This window comes from Leucopleurus acutus (assembly GCF_964270905.1).
Source record: "Leucopleurus acutus genome assembly, chromosome: 5".
NCBI classification, from domain to species: domain Eukaryota; kingdom Metazoa; phylum Chordata; class Mammalia; order Artiodactyla; family Delphinidae; genus Leucopleurus; species Leucopleurus acutus.
In genome coordinates this window covers 3,508,777-3,527,536 of record NC_139147.1, presented here as the reverse complement: position 1 = coordinate 3,527,536, position 18,760 = coordinate 3,508,777, and the positions used below count along the sequence as shown (strand labels likewise).

General features: G+C 50.8%; 1 protein-coding gene across 3 annotated transcripts in view; it reads left to right on the top strand.

Moving 5' to 3' along the window:
- Positions 1–18,760, top strand: part of ABCG1 (ATP binding cassette subfamily G member 1) — a gene marked incomplete at its 3' end in the record, with an annotated part of 56,501 nt that overhangs the window by 857 nt on the left and 36,884 nt on the right. For all 3 annotated transcript variants that reach the window (XM_082839634.1, XM_082839635.1, XM_082839633.1), the window contains exon 2: positions 5,828–6,071. In XM_082839634.1, coding sequence (XP_082695760.1) covers positions 5,828–6,071 — 244 coding nt within the window. The remainder of the gene's footprint in view (positions 1–5,827; positions 6,072–18,760) is intronic.

The following is an 18,760-nucleotide window of genomic DNA, read 5'->3' as shown; positions in this document are numbered from 1 at the left end:
GGTCAAGAGTCTCCTCTTGCCCCTTTAACATATCTCCATAAAGTCACATTAGGAAAAAAAAAACAAACTAACCATCGTCTCACCCATCCTAGGGCCCTTCATTTCTATGCCTAGCACGCCAACAGTGCAGTTAGGTACCTCTGGACCGATTTCAGGTCATCTAAAGTACAAGTAGAAAGCATTCCGTATTCCAAGCCCTCTCGCCCTCCCTATCCATCCCCCTTCTATCCTTTGTCTATGTATTTACTATCCTGCTAGTCACTTCCCTTGAGCTGTAACCCCACCATGCACATCGGTTTTCACCTCCACCCCTCGCCTTTATTTCATTTTTAGCATCCCGTATTTGAAGTCAGCAGGGCTCAGCAGGATTTGACCGACAGTTACCTCTTGCCTTGAGCTCAAGAAAAAAAAAAAAAAAAAAAGAAGAAGTAGCCGGGTTTCTGCGCATGCTCTGCTCTGGCAACTGCATCCTATGATTCCAAACAGGTTACTGTAGAACATACCGAGCCTCGGCAGCTCATTATATAATGATTTTGTGTAAACCGATACAATGGGGCCTCGGACACATTAAGGAGGTTGGTAGAGCAGGAAAGAGCCAGGGGCAGGGGGACCCACAGGCCGGGTCCCATCTCTGGGCATGTTCTGCCTCTGTGACTTAGCTTCTTACATATAAGAGGGATCCAAAACTGAAAGAGGCAGTCCCCTCCTCATGACATTTGCTTTTATCTGGTTGCATGTTTGGGTAACACTTGGCCATTCTTCATTTTACCCGTGTTCATTTCTTTGGGATTCCTAAATGATGGTGGTAATGGAAAAGGAAGGAGGTTAGTATTGTTAGTTGTGGGTAAAGAAAGTTTCAGGTCGTGGAGACACTGGGTAACTAACTCTTGAAGCCCTTTCAAGACTGCAAAAGTAGCTCATACACGTGGGACAATAATGAATCAGAATGTTTTAAGGTACAGGTGTTTCTATGTCAAGATATTTTGGATGTTACGTTATGGTTGGAGACAGCACCAGAACTCAGGTGTTTCGTTCGTGTGGAGGTGCTAATGGCTGAGCTCATTTTTTCAGAGAATGTTGTTCTGTGTGAAAACCATTCTCCCTGAAAACCTTGTGCTTTTTTGTTTTTAATTTTAAAAATTCTACCCAAGTCATAAACAGAGCCCTTGGGAGGTACCCAGCATCCTAAACTTTGCTCTGCGGTCCAGCCCGGGGCTGGCTGCCAGGTGTGAGTCTGGAGAAGGTGCCTTGGAGGATGGAAGAAGCACCCACATGGTGTTTCAGAGTCCCTGAGCTGGGCTGGGCGGGGCAGGCAAGGGCTCCCAATGGGGACTGGTATTTGGGGCTGTTGGAAGCCAGATTTTGGAGACAATGAGGTTGGCATTCTGAGTGACCATGCCAGTGACACCTACCCTTTGCTTAGTTAAGGGCGTGACATTTGGGTTCTTTTCCCTTAGGTGGTGGTCTTGAGGATTCTGGACCAGTACGTTCTCCTCTAATGTGCCCAGGGTCCCAGGGAGGGATCTGCCCTTCAACTGCAGGGTCTGCTGGTCTAGGTGGGCACCATAGCTGGCAGCAGTGAGAGTGCACGTCTGGAGCCTGCGAGTTCCTCTTGGCTTTCCTCCCTTCCCCAAGATGCTGTGGGGCAAGTTTCTATCTCCAACTGGACTTCCCTGGGTAAAGAGAGTGAAGCAGCCTCACAATGGCTCAGGGGCTCTCTGACCATTAGAGACCCTCCCCAGCTAAACAAGCATCTCAATATATTAGCATTCAAACTGAAATCAGTGCCCAAGAAAATATTCCTAACAACAGCGGGCAGGAACAGTCCAAACAGGGTCTCCTCTGCATTCCACACCTGTGAATGGACTCACTAGTATTTACCATTTATTATGCAGCACAAATTGTGTGTGGAAGAGGAGGTCAAAGACAATGCTTCAGCGAGATAGGGAAGCGAACAAAGAAAGGGAAAGAATGGGGAGGGAGGATGTATTTCATCTTTAATGAACTCAGGAGGCTAAGGACAAGCTAGCTGTAACCTACATCACCGGCGGCTCTCATGTGAGGATGTGTTTCCAGAGAGCTGGTCTATTTTGGAGTGAGAGCCACTGCCACCCATCAGATAGGATTTCAGATAGAATTTTATTAATTGGACACCCATGGCAGAAAAGTGGGTGATGGCATGCACCGCTTTGGTGTCGGTTGCTTTGGGGGTAGGGTTGTGTGGTCCCCCATTCTCTTGTGGATTTCCCTGCAAGGGACGGGGGCTGGGATGACCCAGGGTCCACTACAGCTTGCCTACAGAAAGCCAAGCAACGTCCCGGCGCTGCTGGGGACTGTTTGGGAGGACCTGTGCAGGCAGGGAAGCTGCAGAGAGCTGGACCCCAGTTTGGCTACTCCTTAACGGTGGGGTCTCAGGCAGGTGAGGTGGTCTCCTCGTGAAATGGAGCGGCAGAGGGTCATACCCCACCCGGCCCCGGCCCCCGGAGAGCTGTGGAGACAGAGGAGGAGTAACCTGTGCAGTCTGGAGTTTAATGAGCGCACTGTAATTGTGCATTGCTGCACGAATAGCCGCTACTGTTCATAATTGCTTACCTACTCCGCGGGAGGTATTAATGCAAAACTGTAAATAGTAAGTACGGGCCTCTCTCGCTCCCAAATCAGTTTACTCCCCCAGCTTTGTTCCACTGGCCCGTCCACTTGTCTCCCTCCCCACTGCCCCCCGCTGGTGAAGGCCACACACCCTCCCCACTGCAGGCAGCTGCAGGAGACGTTCTCACCGGCTCGCTGTCTGCTACTTCCGCCTTGAGATGCCTCCGCGGCCCGCAGAGACCTCGGGATAAAGCGCACATCCCTTAACAAGTTTTGCAAGCCCTCCACCGTGCGGACCCCGTGTGCCTCGCTAGTCCCACCTTGTTCCAAAAGCCCCTCCCCCCTTCCCCAGATCAGAGCTCCAGCCCCTGAATTACAGATCTCCAGCTGTTCCGCTGTCTTGCTGCCGAGCCTTTGCACGTGCTGTTCCCTCGCAGGGAATGTCGGTCGTGAACGAGCACCCCTTCCTCACCCCACCTCGCTAAGCTCACCTCACAGTTGATTTCCTCAGAAACACCGTGTATCCCCACCCAGGGCCCCCACTGCATTGCGTGACCCTCGTGGGTCCCTGCATCATCTTGTTCTAGCTCTTGCCCCTTGGCATTGAAATCGTTTGCGGCCCAGTCTTGGACTTGAGCGAGCTGAGGCCACAGGCCACGTCTGTCTGGCTGACTGCTGATGCCCAGGGCTTTATCTGGGCTGTGAGTGAGTGAGTGAGTGAGAGGATAGATAGGCTTGGAGTCTAGACGGGCAAGTCAGACCCTCATCATAATCCAGGTCTGGCATCTGCTCCAGCTGGCAGGTGGGTGGAGTCATGGCCGTTTGTCCCTGTATTCGTGTAGGTTTCATTAAAAAGGGAAGACCCGACCTGTCCCTGGGCTTCCTCAGGGCTTGACGCAAGTGGTGGGTGCTGGGGGAGGGTGTGGATGGTCCAAGGTGGCTGGAGGTGGAGGGGGCCACGCCCAGGGGAGGGGCTTCTGGAAGCTCCCGCCCCCAACTGAAGACAGAGCAATTGGCTCTCCCGGCGTTAGGGCCAGTGCCCCGGCAGGACGCGGGTCTGGAAGTAGACGTCTCACCTTTCCAGGTGGAGGTGAGGATGGACTTTTGGGACCAGGCCTGGAGCTGTCTCACCCATTGTTCTGTCCACTACCCACCCCCCACCCCCCAGCAAAGCCAGGATTTGGTGTTTCCAGGGCCCCTGTGGAGTCAAACGGGGTTATAACCCTGGGACAGCAGCTCGTGTTCCCCAAGAGCAAGACAGGTGGGCCCAGGGATGGCATTTGGTGCTGCTCTGGGTGCTGGAGCTGCAGGTGCACGAAGCCAAGAGCCTGCTGAGCTGGGGCAGGGCCTCCCGTTGATCCTGCAAGGGGCGCCGACGCAGAAGGCACCTGACAAGCCCGGATGCAGAGGCCACGCCCTGCAGCGCCCTCCCGGGAGCGGGAGCGGGAGAGGTTCGTGCTCAGTCAGGCTCTGAGGAGGCCCGTTGTCAGGCTAAGACAAACCTCCCCAATTATGCGGAGGATGCACGAACGTACTCCTGCTTGTGTTTGAAGCATTTCTCATGCTCGGCGCCAGCGGCAAACCAAGATTAATTTTGTCAGAGTTTTACTCCGCACTTTAATTTTTAGCCACAGAATGTTACAGTCAGTGAGCTAAGTTTTGATACGGTTAAGCTTTCCAGAGGTAGGAGATGCCTGGGAGGTGTGTGTGTTGTGTGTCTTTTTCTTAAACAGCAAAGCAACATTTTCAAACAGCACAAGAACCGGAAGCCCCTGTGCCCACATCTCCCCATCCCCCTATTTGTGTTTTAAAGATTCAGAACCTCCAAATCGTCCAAGATTTCCACGATGGAAATCATGTGGAATAATAATAATGGAAATCCTCTTCAAGGATGCGGTCACGTACCCTCAAGAGGCCACTCTAAGGCGGGGGAGGGCTTGTTTCGGTCACTAGAGTTGCTGGAGTTTATAAGGGTGTTTATGGATGACGCACTCTCTGGTTTTGTTTTAGCCTTTTGTTAGGAACAATAACGATCAAAAAGCCATCAACTTTAAAGAAATACCTCACAAGCTGTGGCAAAATAACAGTATGATGTTATTTAGAACAAACAGCAGTATGGCGGCGTCTCCCCAGTCCTACGGCCATCAGAAGGGCCTGAATTATCAAAGGTGGCTGTCCATGGGCTCTCGAGATCAGGCTGACTGCCTGCAACAGTACGGAGGAGTGTCGCCAGAGGCCACGCTTTGGGCACTGTGGAATGTTCTGTCTTGATTCAAGAGGCAGCTAGAAAAAGCACAGCGCATTGTTCATCCACCCCAGGGTTCTTCTGTGTTTTGGAGGTGCCTAAAGCATATTGACTTGTCCAGCCGTTGCCAAGCCATTAGCAAGAATATTCCTTTCTTTGCTTAAAGACCTTTGGTTCTTGGCTTATCTGTAACAGTTCAAAGGACTCCCGATGGAATCTCGAAAAGCCAGTGTAGCTATGTATTAGGTATCCAGGTGATGCAGTGGAAGAGGCAACTGTTTTTCAAGATGACTCACACTGGGATCACTTCTGCCCCTCACTTGATCGTAGAGCTCAGAGCAAGTTCCTTAACATAGTCTGTGCCTCAGTTTCCTTGTCTGTATCCCAGAGAAAAACAAATCAACCTTTCGAACACTTCAGTGCCATTATGAAGGTACAGTGAGAGAGGAGAGCTGTAAGGGATTTGGAAGATTTACAAGGGAAACACAAAGGCCATCTCCTACAAACCCCGTCGGTCCAAGTGGTATCGCTGCTCTTGAGAAACGTTTATGAGGTTACGCCAGGAAGGGACTAAAAGAGCTCATTGTAAAGCTTTTTCAGTTGTGCGTTTCTTAGCAGCCTCATGCATTTTTATGGGATTTTTTAGTGAGTGGACTGCAGGCAGATAATTTTTAGGGTGGCTGGTGTCTCATTCTTTGAGACAGGTGATGTATTTATCAGTTTTGTGATTAGATGTTAGGATTCCTAGATAAGACGGTAGATCATAGTTTATCTTTAGCATGTTTTTAGTAGAAGAGTAAGTGAGGGCCGGGGAGGAGGAATTCCTGTAGGTGAGCATCCTTCCTGTGACGCTGAGGGCACCACGGAGGGTGAGAAGCACTGATCGATGACTCTGACTGATCGATGGCCCTGCGCCTGATGGTGAGTCCCTGTGATCCTTCCCATGGTGTAACTTATGCCTCCTCTTGGTGCTTTTCCTCCCCATCTTTCTAGAATGGCAGCAGTCACTCTGCAGCAATGACAGAGCCCAAGTCAGTGTGCGTCTCTGTGGACGAGGTGGTCTCCAGCAACAGGGAGGTGATAGAGATGGAGCTGCTGAACGGACTTTTGAAGAAAGAGGATAACAGTCTCACAGATGCCCAGCGCCTCTCCTCCCTGCCGCGGAGGGCGGCTGTGAACATCGAATTCAAGGACCTTTCCTACTCGGTCCCAGAAGGTCCCTGGTGGAGGAGGAAAGGTAGGGCGGGGGCATCCAGAGGCGCGGCACCTCGGAGGAAGGAACAGGTTGTTTGGGAGGATCTGGGTCTGGAAGCTGGGAGGCTGATTCTCTTTCCAGACTCTGGCTCTGCTGTGGCCAATGCATGTAATTGCTTTATGCCCGATTTTTCCTCACTTACGATATGAACAGATCAGATTAGGTGACTCAAGATTCACAGCGTTTGTTGGTTTTTTTTGACTGAAGTATAGTTGATTTACAACGTTGTGTTAGTTTCAGGTGTACAGCAAAGTGATTCAGTGATACATATATATATATATACGTATATATATATATATATATATATATATACGTATATATATATATATATATGCACTTTTCCAGATTCTTTTCCATTATAGGTTATTACAAGATATTGAATATAGTTCCCTGTGCTATACAGTAGGTCCTTGTTGTTTATCCATTTTATATATAGTCGTGTGTATCTGTTAATCCCAAACTCCTAATTTATCCGCCCCTCCTTTCCCCTTTGGTAACCATAAGTTTTCTACGTCTGTGAGTCACACGCTGGTTCTTAAGCTCTGATCTGATCACACAGTTTGACCACGGTCCATGTGTGCCAGTTTCCTGTCTGCACTCGGAGGGTCCTCTTTACTGGATGCCATTAATGTTAGTCTTTCGAGATAGGACTGTTTTTTTTTTTAATGTTTCAGAACAAAGTGGAAGCCAGGTGTTTCCTCCCAAGCTTGACGTGTTGAAAAGTAACAAGTGACCTATAGTAACCTCTCTGGAAACCAGACGTGTATGTTTACAGATCTTGAAAGGACTGTCTCATGGGGGTCGTTGGTGGGCTATCCCTAAAAACAGAAGAGAGGGCGGAGCAGGTGGGACTCGGAGGTCTCGGGAGAGCCACGCCCACGGGAGTTTGCCGCCAGCCTGTTGCGTGTTAATGGGAATTGATGACTGACGGTGTTCTGAGTTTTCTTAGCAACGTGGATGCTCCCTTGCCAGCTCTAGGTTTCCAAAGTGTGTGGAGTTCATGCCTCCCTGGGTTGGTATTTCTTTCTCGAGCCCGACCGACTTCTTCCCGTGGAACTCACTCCGTGTCCCCCGCTGCCCCGTGCACCCTCCATGTATCCATCTTTGGGGGGGGGTGACTGGGAGAGGACGTGCTACATATCACCCAGAAACAGTGGTCCTCAGTTTCTAATGAATCCTTGAAAACAACTTGAAAATCTATGAGGAATTTGCAACAAAGTGACTCAGGTACCCCCGGAATATCCTGGAATATTGGGGTTGTTTAGAGCTCTCAACTTAAATCTAGATTCAATCCTTCTTCCTTTTTGAAGGAGACCCACCAAGACTCACTTGTTTACTTTGCATCTTTCTGCCCCTTATTGCCTTCATTTTGCTTCCTACTCTCTTGACGTGAAGCAGTTGAGACGGTTGGCGTGGGCACCCTGGAATGCCTTGGAGCCATGATTTTAGAACCTTGATTGACTGGTGCCTGGGACCTTTGAGCCGAGCTGGATGTGGGATGGTTTTGTGTCTGTTTGCACCAATGGGAACAGATCCCAAACCTCCTCGGTGGCTGATACCATCGCGTTGTTATCTGAGACTCAACATCTTCAGAGTGTGCCAGCCTGTTCTGTTAACAAAGAAATTCTGTGAGAGGCTCAGGGTCGGGCCCATTTGGTTGAGCCGCTTGAAATTTCGACATAAGATTCCAGCCTTTTCCTTCTCCACTTGAACAAAGATTTTACCGAAACAATGCACTGAGCGACCAGGAGGGTGTCGTGAGGTTTTGACCTGCTGTGTCTCTATAGATAAACTGTGGCAGACCTGTGGGCCACGTGGGCAGGTTTCTGTCCACGTGTTACGTGTGGCCTTAGAAACGTGGTCATGATGCTGAAAACGCTTGGGTGGGGATCCTCGCAGGTGAAGGCTTGAGATGCAGAAATGCACATGTTTGAAAACCATGGCAGAATCTTGGTTTGAAATCCAACCCTGCAGGTGTTCACCTGGGGCTGGCAGGTGAAGAATATCATTTCCTGGTCAGGTGTGCGGCTTGCCCACCCTCTGTTCTCTACGTGTTAGAACTGGTCACACTGATTGTCAACAGTGATGGCCTCTTAATTAATGAGGGAGGAGCCGCTACCATCCATGGCCGGTGGCCTCCTAGGAAGCCCCGCCCAGATGGCTGCCGGATAAACACTTGCCCTGCAGTAACCTGTGTGGGCTCAAGCGGGGAGGAGTAGAAAGTGGGCCCCCGGGACCTGCCTGTGAGTCAGAGATGGCTGGGGCTGGAGAGGAAGTCGGGCACCGTCAGCCTGGTGTGTCCAGGTGTTTGGTTTCTCAGCCAACGAGGCCTGACTTCTCTGTCTGGCTTCCTCCTGGCCCCTTTCTCCACTCCAGTGCCTGTGTCCACTTCCCTCTCTGTGCCCCTTCTCCCGTGCAGCCCCATCGTTTCTTTTGTTCTTGGTACCCTCGCAGTTCAGAATTTAGACGGTTTATCACTCCCGCATAACTTGAGGGTGTGGGATACTCGTCCACATTCTCACTGAATAGAAAGGAAGCCACGTGTGAAGGGCTTGCCCGAGCCTGAGCTGGGAGCTAGGCCGGGGGCTGGGTGGTGGTTTCTGACGCTTGGGCACCGGGCAGTGCCTGGCGCAGGGCCTCAGGGTGCCAGGGTCCCCACGGCCATAGGGAAGCTGTTCTCCTTCTCCAGGCTTGGCGCCCACAGACGCTGCCGAGCTGGCAAGCATTCCCCTTTTCTCTTGGTGGTAGTTTTAGGTTTCACGTTGCCTCTGTGTGATGCCCAGCATGATGCCAAGTGTAACCAAACTTTGGGGCAGGAGCTTATGCTCTTACTTCTCTGACCATATTCTGTTTTTCTGTCTGTATCAAGTCAATAGTCTTTTGTTTTTTTTAAAATTCAACTTTATGTGCTGAGCTCATTGTAATGCCCACAGTGAAGTGTGCAGTGAAGGACAAAGGAGCCTGAGGGCTGGAGTGATTCGCTCAAGGTCGGAGCCAGCAAGGTCCGCCGCCCAGCCGTCGGATTCCTAGTTCAGGCTTCTTTCCATCACGAAGACACTGGGCCACTCCAGTAAACTCTAGGAAAGCCGTTTTCTCCCAGAACATGGTGCCATAACACACACTCAACACAGAATGCTGTAGCCAAGCCTGGCACTGGGATTAGAATAATATTAAAAACTCCTACACAGTTATTTTAAAGAAAGAAGACGGAGAAAGAGAGCTTCATAATCCTTAGTAGAAGGGTCGTAAGTGACTCCATAGCAGCATTTTGAAGAAGGCAAATGTCAGGCACTGATGCTTTCTAATTCTTGAGCTTGACAATTGCCAGGCATTGACTTCAGCGTCTAAGAAAACAACTTGTATTTTCAATTCTAGCTCCATTTTCACCATATGATTAATGATGGCTTGAGAGGAAAATCTGGATTGTATAATAGATTCCTAGTAGACAACATAATTGTGAAAGGAACTGTTCTCAGGAGAAAAAAAGTACACCCCAAGGATGATTTCCCTGGCTTCTGATACAGTGATTACTTTCCCTCAAGGAATTCACTCACATAGCCTAAGTTGATGGGACAGATGATTTGGAACAATGCGGACTCTGGTGCCGTTACACAAACTGTTGTGTCGAGGGACGTAGGGGACAATCCGGTTTGATTGCCCTCACTCACCCCAGTGTGACTTATTTTTGAAAGCGGCTTTTGCTTCCTGGATGGTAGACACTGCGTTGGCGTTGGTAACATTTAGGACCCCTTGTTAAGAAGAGAACCCACATTGTGAAATGCTGAGGTGGAGCGGAGAAAATTCTACGCTCAGACAGCACTCTCTGGCTTTCAGAGCTCGTCCACACGGTGGAGTTAAGGGGGTACTCTGGGTCATCTGTCCCCCAAGGAGACTGGAGCCATTTGCATTTATACAATTCAAGCAGCCCTTTGGTCCAGTTGGCGCAGGGGCCAATTCTGTCCTTTCAATGTGTGGAGTACACGAGGTTCAGAGATAGATCCCAGGTCACAGGAGCAGGGGAGAGGGGACGTGAAGGCAGGTCTGGGGGGCTTGAGGCTACAGGACCTGACAAGACACCTAGCAAACATCCGGCCCTGATGTGAGCACACAACGGGACCATTATGGCACGGATGTGTCTCACCCCATTTTACAAAACCACTGGGGGTGGCCTTGACTGTTACCTCTGACTCATTTCCCCTTTAATCGGCCTGCTTGGATGTCAGTCACCTCTGCCTTTCACAAGGACCCACAAAGAGGTTTCCTAATCCCATGGGGAGGCTTGGCTGTCCTGTCTCCTCCCCAGGGAGGTGAGGCTGGCATGTACGGCATGCTTTGCGCAAACAGGTGACATGATTCTTAGAAATGAAATAACGCCTCCCAAGATTACCTCGTGGGTTGAGAACAAAAGTCACATCTGAGGGTTTGGAGAGTTTTCTTTACTCTTCCCCAGCCCAGCTGGGGCCTCACCACAGTAACACTCCGATGGAATGGGACAGCACCTCCTACTTTGAAGCCGGACCCTCCAGCCTCATCCTTGCCAAATGCCAGGATGGAGTTAAATATTCTAGGCAGCCCCACATCAGATTATCTGTATTGGTTTGCTTCTGAGCTATAAAAATGCATTTGAACACCCTTCTCAAATTGAAGTTTGCTTCCTCTTAATTTCCATGGCCATTGCACAAGGCCTGCGCTGACAGGCTGGCTAAAACGAGTACAATGTGCCATTAAAATCCCTTTCAGCGGGCTTCCCTGGTGGCGCAGTGGTTGGGAGTCCGCCTGCCGATGCAGGGGACGCGGGTTCGCGCCCTGTTCCGGGAAGATCCCGCATGCAGCGGAGCGGCTGGGCCCGTGAGCCATGGCCGCTGAGCCTGCGTTTTCCGGAGCCTGTGCTCCTCAACCGGAGAGGCCCCAACAGTGAGAGGCCCGCGTACCGCAAAAAAAAAAAAAAAAAAAAAAAAAAAACCCTTTCAGCGATTCCATTAAGGGAAGACTGGATTCCAACCCGGCGCTGGGAGACTTGATCCAACCGACTGGGACAGGGGTGGGGAGGGAAGGCCAGAGAAAGGGAGAATCTAGAAATCCCAGAGCAGAGAGGGGGCTCCAGAGGGGGAGCTGCTCAAGTGCAAAGGCGGGTTTCTCTTCCCCAAGCATGAATGAATTACTTTTGTACTTCTTGGAAACTATCGTGCTAAGGTGGGCTTTCTCTGGGATGCAAAAGAAATGGCTTTTGATGCTCTTCCTTTGTCTTTCTTTGAGGCTGTGACTGGTCTTATAGTGCCGTGTGGCAAACCTAAACCTTGCTTGCCAGAGCTCCCTGCCTGAGGCTGGGGCTTTACACCAGGAGCCCAATGACCCCAGGTCACCTTGGTGAATGCAGATGGCTAGAGACCTCCTCCCATCCCCTCCCGGGCCAGTTCTCAGGCTCTCAGTGGCTTCCTCGCAGGCCCATTTGGTGATGAGGTCTTCTGGAATAGTTCTGTACCTCCATCTTACATGCTCCAAAAGAGGCTTTGAAAAACTGTGGAGGACGGGCTTACTCTCAGGACAGATGGATGTAGCGTGACCATGTACAAAACCAAAAGGGTTTGCTAGTTTACAGCAGAACTTGAACATTCAAGGGGTCTAGGCGCCCCTTCTCCAGCCAGCCCCTTCTCTCCCTTGGAGCACACTGCATGGAAGCCAAACGTCACCAGTTGGGACCTGGAATCAGGGGTGCGTGATTCAAGTGTGGCTCGATCAGGTTCAACAGCCCCCGTAGATACGGCACAAGTGGCCCTGTCGACACTGGCTCTTCTCCTTTGCGTCACTGTCAGGCCACCCCCGTCGCCTTCCGATTGGCAATGCACAGTAACACGTTGCTGTTTTTCCAGTGTGCCTGGTCTGGAGCCATCTGGTCTCTTCCGTGTGACTTTGCAGGACTGTGATCTGCTCAGTGGGGGGTTGGTGTCACTATCACTTTCAAGGACATTCTTGCGACACTCATTTTCACTTGCTGGGGGGGGTGCCCTCCTGCCTTCCTTTAACACCCCCAAATATGCTGACACCTTGAAAACTTCACATGCAGGAACTAACGTCCCCTCTTGTAAACTGGAACCGAATCCATCAAGGCCAAGAAATAACACAGGGTGACATTCTGCTGAGCACGAAACCATTTCTTTTGTCTATAAATTGGCAGAAGAAAACGTTTAGTAACCCTACACCTGCTCTTTTTGAGTTCAGTTGTAGAATCAACAGATTTGCTTATTTAAGGAACAAAGGTAACCACGTGGGTCAGATTAAAAAACATTTGGAAAGACTGAACCGTACAAACCAGGGGTTTGTAGAATGGAGGTACATGCGCTATAAAACCCTTGCTGATGGAGTTCCAAAACCTTTATAGGAACGCTTACATTCAAGTGAAATATCTCTGATACTGAGTGTTTTTGCCCCTAATTTGAGAAAAGGCGTCAAGAGGAGTTTTCAGAGTGAAGGATGGAGGCTGATGCACCTGCAGGGACCCGGCCTGACCCACAGCCCTTAGTTTCACTTCTCACTTTGTCAGCTGTGTTGTCGTTAGTCACCTTTGTGCTTGTGGGGTAAACGGCATTCGGTGTCAAAACTGAGACATGCCAGAGTGATTTCAAGACTGTGATGATGTCCAGCTGAGACCTATATTTAAAGCCTGAATCCTGGAGCCCAAAGGGTCCTGGGAGCTCCCTCATCTGACCTCTCACCCGTGGAGCAGTCCCTCTCGCCCCATGACAACGGGCGGCCAGCCTGTCTGGGCAGCAGCCAGACCCTGACATCCCTCTGCGTGGCCAGGTCCATGTTTGCACAACTCTCATTCTTAGAATTCTGTCTGTTGAGCTGAAATCTCAATTCGAGTCATGTTCGTTTGTTGATCCATGTTCTGCTTTTTGGAATTCTGCAGAACATGTACAATCTTGGTCTTGAAATGAGCTCACCAATTGGGAGGAGAAAAGCCTAACCATGTACAAAACAGGTACATCAAGATCCAGGGCTACCTGGAAAGAAGGAAATAAGAAGCCTGTGGTTTGTGGAGGAGATGAGGCTGGAGTCCTGCTTTGGGAGCAGGTGCCACAGTGGCATCCCTGGGGGCAGGGCAGTGAGCAGGGGCCCCTGCTGGAATGTTCTTGGTTTTGGTTGTGAACTGGTAAGGGTGGAGATCAACGGAAAAACAGAACCTGAGTGACTGTTTCTGTTTCTTTTACTGTCATAAGGGGAGCTGATGCGCTCAGACAAAAAAGTCCCTCGCCTTGATAGCTCCACTGCCTATCTTGAAAGCGAAACTTTTAGCAGGAATTTTATGGGATTTCTCAGTTTTTATTTCTTCCCTCCCACTTTTTTGGCGGGAGAAGTGTCTGGGTTTTTTTAATTAAAAATAACTGTTTACTAAGCAAATGCTGTTTGCTTTAGCACATTGTCTCATTATGTGTTCCTCGGAAAGCCATTATCAGTGTGGACATTACCCAGGAGAAAAGGAGGCTTAGAAGGAGGCAGATCTCAGGTTCAGGCTTAGACCGCAAGTCCTAACGACCTGCCTCTCAACAAGCTCCACTGAGAACACTCCTCCCCTTTGTCATTTCGCAGGTCCACGTAAGATGAGCTGTTTTTCTCACCTTTTCTTTGCGGATGACAAACACAACCCCAGACCCTGGCGGCAGCAGGGTTGCCACAAAAGCCCTTCTCATCTGTTGGGGAAGGGGACCCCCAGATTTCCTTCATGAGCTGGGCTGGGGCGAGTTCTGGCTTCCATCGTGAATCAGAACTCCGTCCAGCTGGCTGGGGTCTGTTCAGGGAGCCTCTGCTCGCCCTGCCTCTCCAGGACGGGGTTATCAGCCCCCCTGTCGTCCACCCCTACGTTCCTTCCAAGGGCGACCGGACCGGCTTGTCTCGAAGGAGCGAATTCATTCTGGCCAGGCCCACCTCCCGCCCGCCTAGAGGGCTCTTCCGCCGGCTTTAAAAATGGAGTAAAAAGCCATCTCTTTTCTTGGCCGGGGCGGACGCTGACTCTGCAGGCATGGGGCCCAGGGCGACGTTTGCGCTGTCCCAGCCAATCGGCAGGGACATACCTGCTTTCAGATATAGATCTGGCTGAGGGTCCGGCAGAGGCTCCCTGGAGGTTTTCGTGCTCCTCGGGAATCCTAAATTTTCAATAGTTGAAAGATAAGAGCACGGCCGGCCTAGCTGCGGGCCGGGCAGGTGCGCCCCGCTGCGCGTGCGCAGTGGCCGCCGGCCGCCGCCACCGCCGCCGCCGCCGCCGCCCGCGCCGGGGTTACTACCGGTCAACGCTCGCGTGTAACCTCGGCGGCGCCGCGCGATTGGCTGCGCGCCGGGCGCTGTTGCTAAGCGCGAGCAGAGGACGCCGAGCTCCTAGGTCCGGGTGCTGCGGCCCCTCCGAGCGCCTACCCCCGACTGGGGCGCCCTGTGCACAGCGACCCCCGGGCATGCGCTCCCCACTGCTCCAGCCCAGATCCGTCGAACACCTGGGCCCAGAAAGTGGGAGAACCTTTCCAGTAGCCTAATTTTGCTCTGGAGGCATCACTAAAATGTATCTGAGGAATGGAGACATTTCTTACCCAATGATTATTATTTTGATGTCTCTAAGCATACTTGGGAAACTTCACTGGAATAGAAGTAGCACATAGATATTTAGAAAGGCTGTCCTCAGGAAAACGGCTGGCGTCCTGGGCAGTGTCTCAGTCCTTATCGCGTTCATCAGAATGAGGAGGCTTCATGAATTTTCCAGACTTCTATTTAAAGTGGCAAGCGGGGCCATTAGGTCAGGTGCATGCGTTTCCTGTGAGACAACCGAAACCTGAATCCTCAGGAAATGTTGTTTTGGTTTGTTTTAGGTTCTCCCTGTGGGTGAAGTAATGAGAGGCAGGGCCTCCCAGCTTGGGCCAAGCAGATAAAGCAGTCAGCGTTTACAAATGACCAGGGTGGATTTTGGAATCCTGGAATTCCCTCAGGAATCTGAGTGGCAGGTCCAGTAAGTGGGCTGGAATCCAGTGTCACGCTGCAAGCCTGCCGCTTCCCTGATCCCTGCTGACTCACTTCCGTCCTGGGTGTGTTGGCGAGGCTTAGAGAAATAGCAGCTGAACTTCAGGTGTGCTTCCCGTAGCATCCAGTACACATCGTGTGTGCGCGCGCGCGTGTGTGTGTGTGTGTGAATCCATACATGCGATCATAAATATAAACATGATTTCTACAAGTTGGGCTCCGTTCCAGCACCTCAAAGGCCTGGGATGCCTTGATGGAACTGGGGGTACCATGCTTTGCCTGTCCCTGGGAACCAGGGTCTTCCCTAGACACCCGCCGATCTGGTTCCTATGGGCTGAATTTAGGTGAGTTATGAAACGTTCAATGCCGCCATTCATATGGCTCCTGACCAAACGCAAGGAGACCGGGAGCTAATGATTGTTCTTATGAGAACAGTCTTGGGTTTTACTTGGTTGCTCATTTGATTTTGTGATTGTACAGTTGACATAAACCTACCTAGAAAGTATGGTTCTCAAATCTCTGAGACTCACTGGCCTGAAGGTTGGACACAGGAATCAGAGATGGTGGTGGGCAACTTTTTCACATAAATTCCCTCTTGTGTTTTCCCGAGGTGCGGCTGGTGAGGTGGGTGAGAAACCTTTGGAAAAAAGAAGGAAGTGCACATTTATGATAGCCGAGACGTTCCATTGCTATAAACAATAACAGTGCTCATTGCCAACCCAAGCACAGACTATATCCAAAAGCTGGTTGAAAAGTGGGGACCGCTTACATTTAGTTTCACATTTCATGAGAGTCCCCATTGAGACTTGGAAAGGAAGCTTGTGGGTTTCCTGTTTCTAAGACCTGCATGTCAGCCTGTCCAGAAAATGGTTATGTCCTAAATGGTATGAGAGGGTACGGTCTAATCATGGGCTTCTGGTCTACCCTGTAAGTTGTCAGAAATGTGCTGCATGCCTTGGTCCAAACCCCACACCCTTTTCTCGTCTCTGATTTTTGTCTGGCTTAGAGAGGAGGATGACAACTGTCCTCTTGTCCCTTTGTCTCTTCTTAAGAGTGTTCTTAGTTTCAGGATTGGATAAGTCTCTAGAATGTGCTTAGCCTGGCCGGAAGTCTCTCTGTGGGCCCTTTCCTCCTTGCCTCCTTTCTCTGCAGCCACTCTGCATGTGCCAGCCAGGTGGACCGCCTGCTGCAGAAGGGGCTGCTTACCCAGTATCTGTGTGTTCTCTGCCTGGGCCACACCCTCTGCCAGGAACCCTCACTGCCTCCCCAAGCTGGGGGAAAGCCTGCCCTCATCCATCCTTACCTCCGGGGCCAGGGTCCTTCCTGGGCACCTCCCCACCCCTCTGCCCTATGATCATGGAACTCAGTGCATGATTTTATGTGTTTCTTCTTCTGAGCTTCCAAGCAGGGGCTGTGTCCATCACCCCTCATCTCTGCCACCTACCCCAGGCTTCTCAGAGTCGGCACCCTCTAGGTGTCTGCCGAATGGATGTATGAAATAACAAAACTCTGAACCACAGTAGAAGAGCATATGCTTTCACCCCAGGAGAGGTCTTAGGAGAAGTGGGGAGGAAAAGCAGGAGCCTGAGGAGATGGACTGTTTCGATCCCCCCTTGCTGTCAAGCCCCTGCGCCATCTCTGACTAGCCATGTAGGAAGTGGTTTCTAGGTGCTGCTTCCTTGGGGCAGCTCAACCGCTGGCCTCAGCTACAGCATCGTGGATGGGCAGGCGGGGTGCCAGGCAGTGGGGAGAGCCTGGATTCTGGGTCAGGCAGCCTGCTCTTGAAGCCTGGCTCCACGTGGTTTGGGGGCCTCGGTTTCTCATCTGAAGAATGGGCCTGATAAGAGTGCCGGTCTCAGAGGGTCGGAGTGGGGGGAGTGACTGTGACCCACGTGCACACAGTGGGGCTCAATGCTTTTTAGTGTGTGGGTCGAAGGTCTCTGAAGGGTTGGGTTCTTGGCTTCATTAAAGATTTGGCATAATAATAATAAATACAGCTCATGCGCAGTAACTTACCCCATCTTCCCAGCAACCCCGTGGGAAGGTTTGCTTACCCTTGCCCTGTGGTTCAGAGCAGTTAAGTCCCTTGCGCACTTGTCCAGCAGCACAGAAGTGCCGTCTCTTGCACGGCATCCGGGATCTCTCATCCAAATGCCTGGAGCTTCCTGCCCTCCCAGGGGGAGACAGCTGACAAGCTTCCCCAGGGTTGCTCTGCGAGAGAATTTCTATACTGTTCCTTCTCTACCGTGCCCCTGGGTTTCCTGCTCACGGCAACAATTAGGACTAAATCAACCGAGCGTTTCAGAGATGTGAACAAATGCCTCTTGTCAAGACGCGTGTGCTTTCGTGAACCAGCTAGGTAGAGTTTATTCTATCCGGGAGGTCTTCCAAGAGCTTTAGGTTACCACCCGAGGAGGGTTGCATGGTCCAGACATTTACAAGGAAGCATCTACACTTGTCGTTACTGGATGGAAATTTCCACCGTTGGAACGAAGCTACCCTCAACCTTACACTTTAGGGCTTGGCCTCAGCAGTGAGGTTTGTGTAGGTTACCTTAGGAGGATGTGAGGTTTTATCAGGTGCCGCACATTTTAGTCTGGTGGCTAGACTTTGACAATTGAACATTAAGTATGTTGTACCCACTGCTCCAACTGGCAGCCGCGGGGGTGTCGGTGGTGAGCGAGGTCTCAGCGTGGCAGCGGCATGGCCAGCACAGAAGGCTGTTCTTGGAACTGCAGATATCTTACGTGAAATCCCACTGGCTGCAGTTTTGTAGAAAATGTATTTTCCTTCCTTTACAGTCATTCTGAATTAATGTGTACCAAGAAGGAGGTTAAGATGAATTGAATTGTCTGTGGGGCTTAGTTAAAATTTTCCTTCTTTCTCTCTCTGTTTATTTTAATAAAATGATTCCCCGTCTAGCGCCTTTTAGCGACATGCACTCAGGAGAGAAGGGGGTGGGGCTGGAAACGTGGCCTCCAGACTAAAAGAGTCAGAGTTCAAAACCCGGCTCTACCACTTACCAGCTGGGCAACTGGCTGAGTCACGTAACCTCCCTGTAGAAAGGAGTTATTAATAATAATAATACCCATCTTATTGGACCAAATATCTTGATACAGGTGAAGCTCTGTGCCCAACATGCAGCATTTAATAAACAGTAGCTACAGTCCTTATGAATGGTATTATATGGGATATAATAAAATAATAAGAGCCTAGAGTCAACAGGATGTTATCATTCTAAAAGTAAGTTGGGGCTTTAGAAATAAAAGGAGTGAAGCTACTGCACAGTTATGGTGAACGTTGACTTAGCTGAGCATTTCCTAGGTGCGAGGGAGGAGGGGAAAGACCTCCCGAGGTCACAGGGCTGTAAGTCTTGTGTTAGAGGGAGGGTCCAGCCCTGTGTACCTGCCTTGGGCTGCGAGGCCCCCCAGTGGGCAGAGGAGGATGGCAGTGGTGTGACCAGTCTTGCCGGCGGCCCCACCGCCTTGTCATTGACGAGGGAACCGCTGCTGGAGAAGCGTGAGCGACACGTTCAGCCTTCCTACGAGGGCCACTAGGACCCCAGGCTCCCCCTCTCTGTCCTGCTTCCTGTCAAAAGATCCTTTGACCTCCCAGGTCCACAGGCATTTTTAATGAACTTGAAACGTTAAAATATTTCCTTCTTTCAC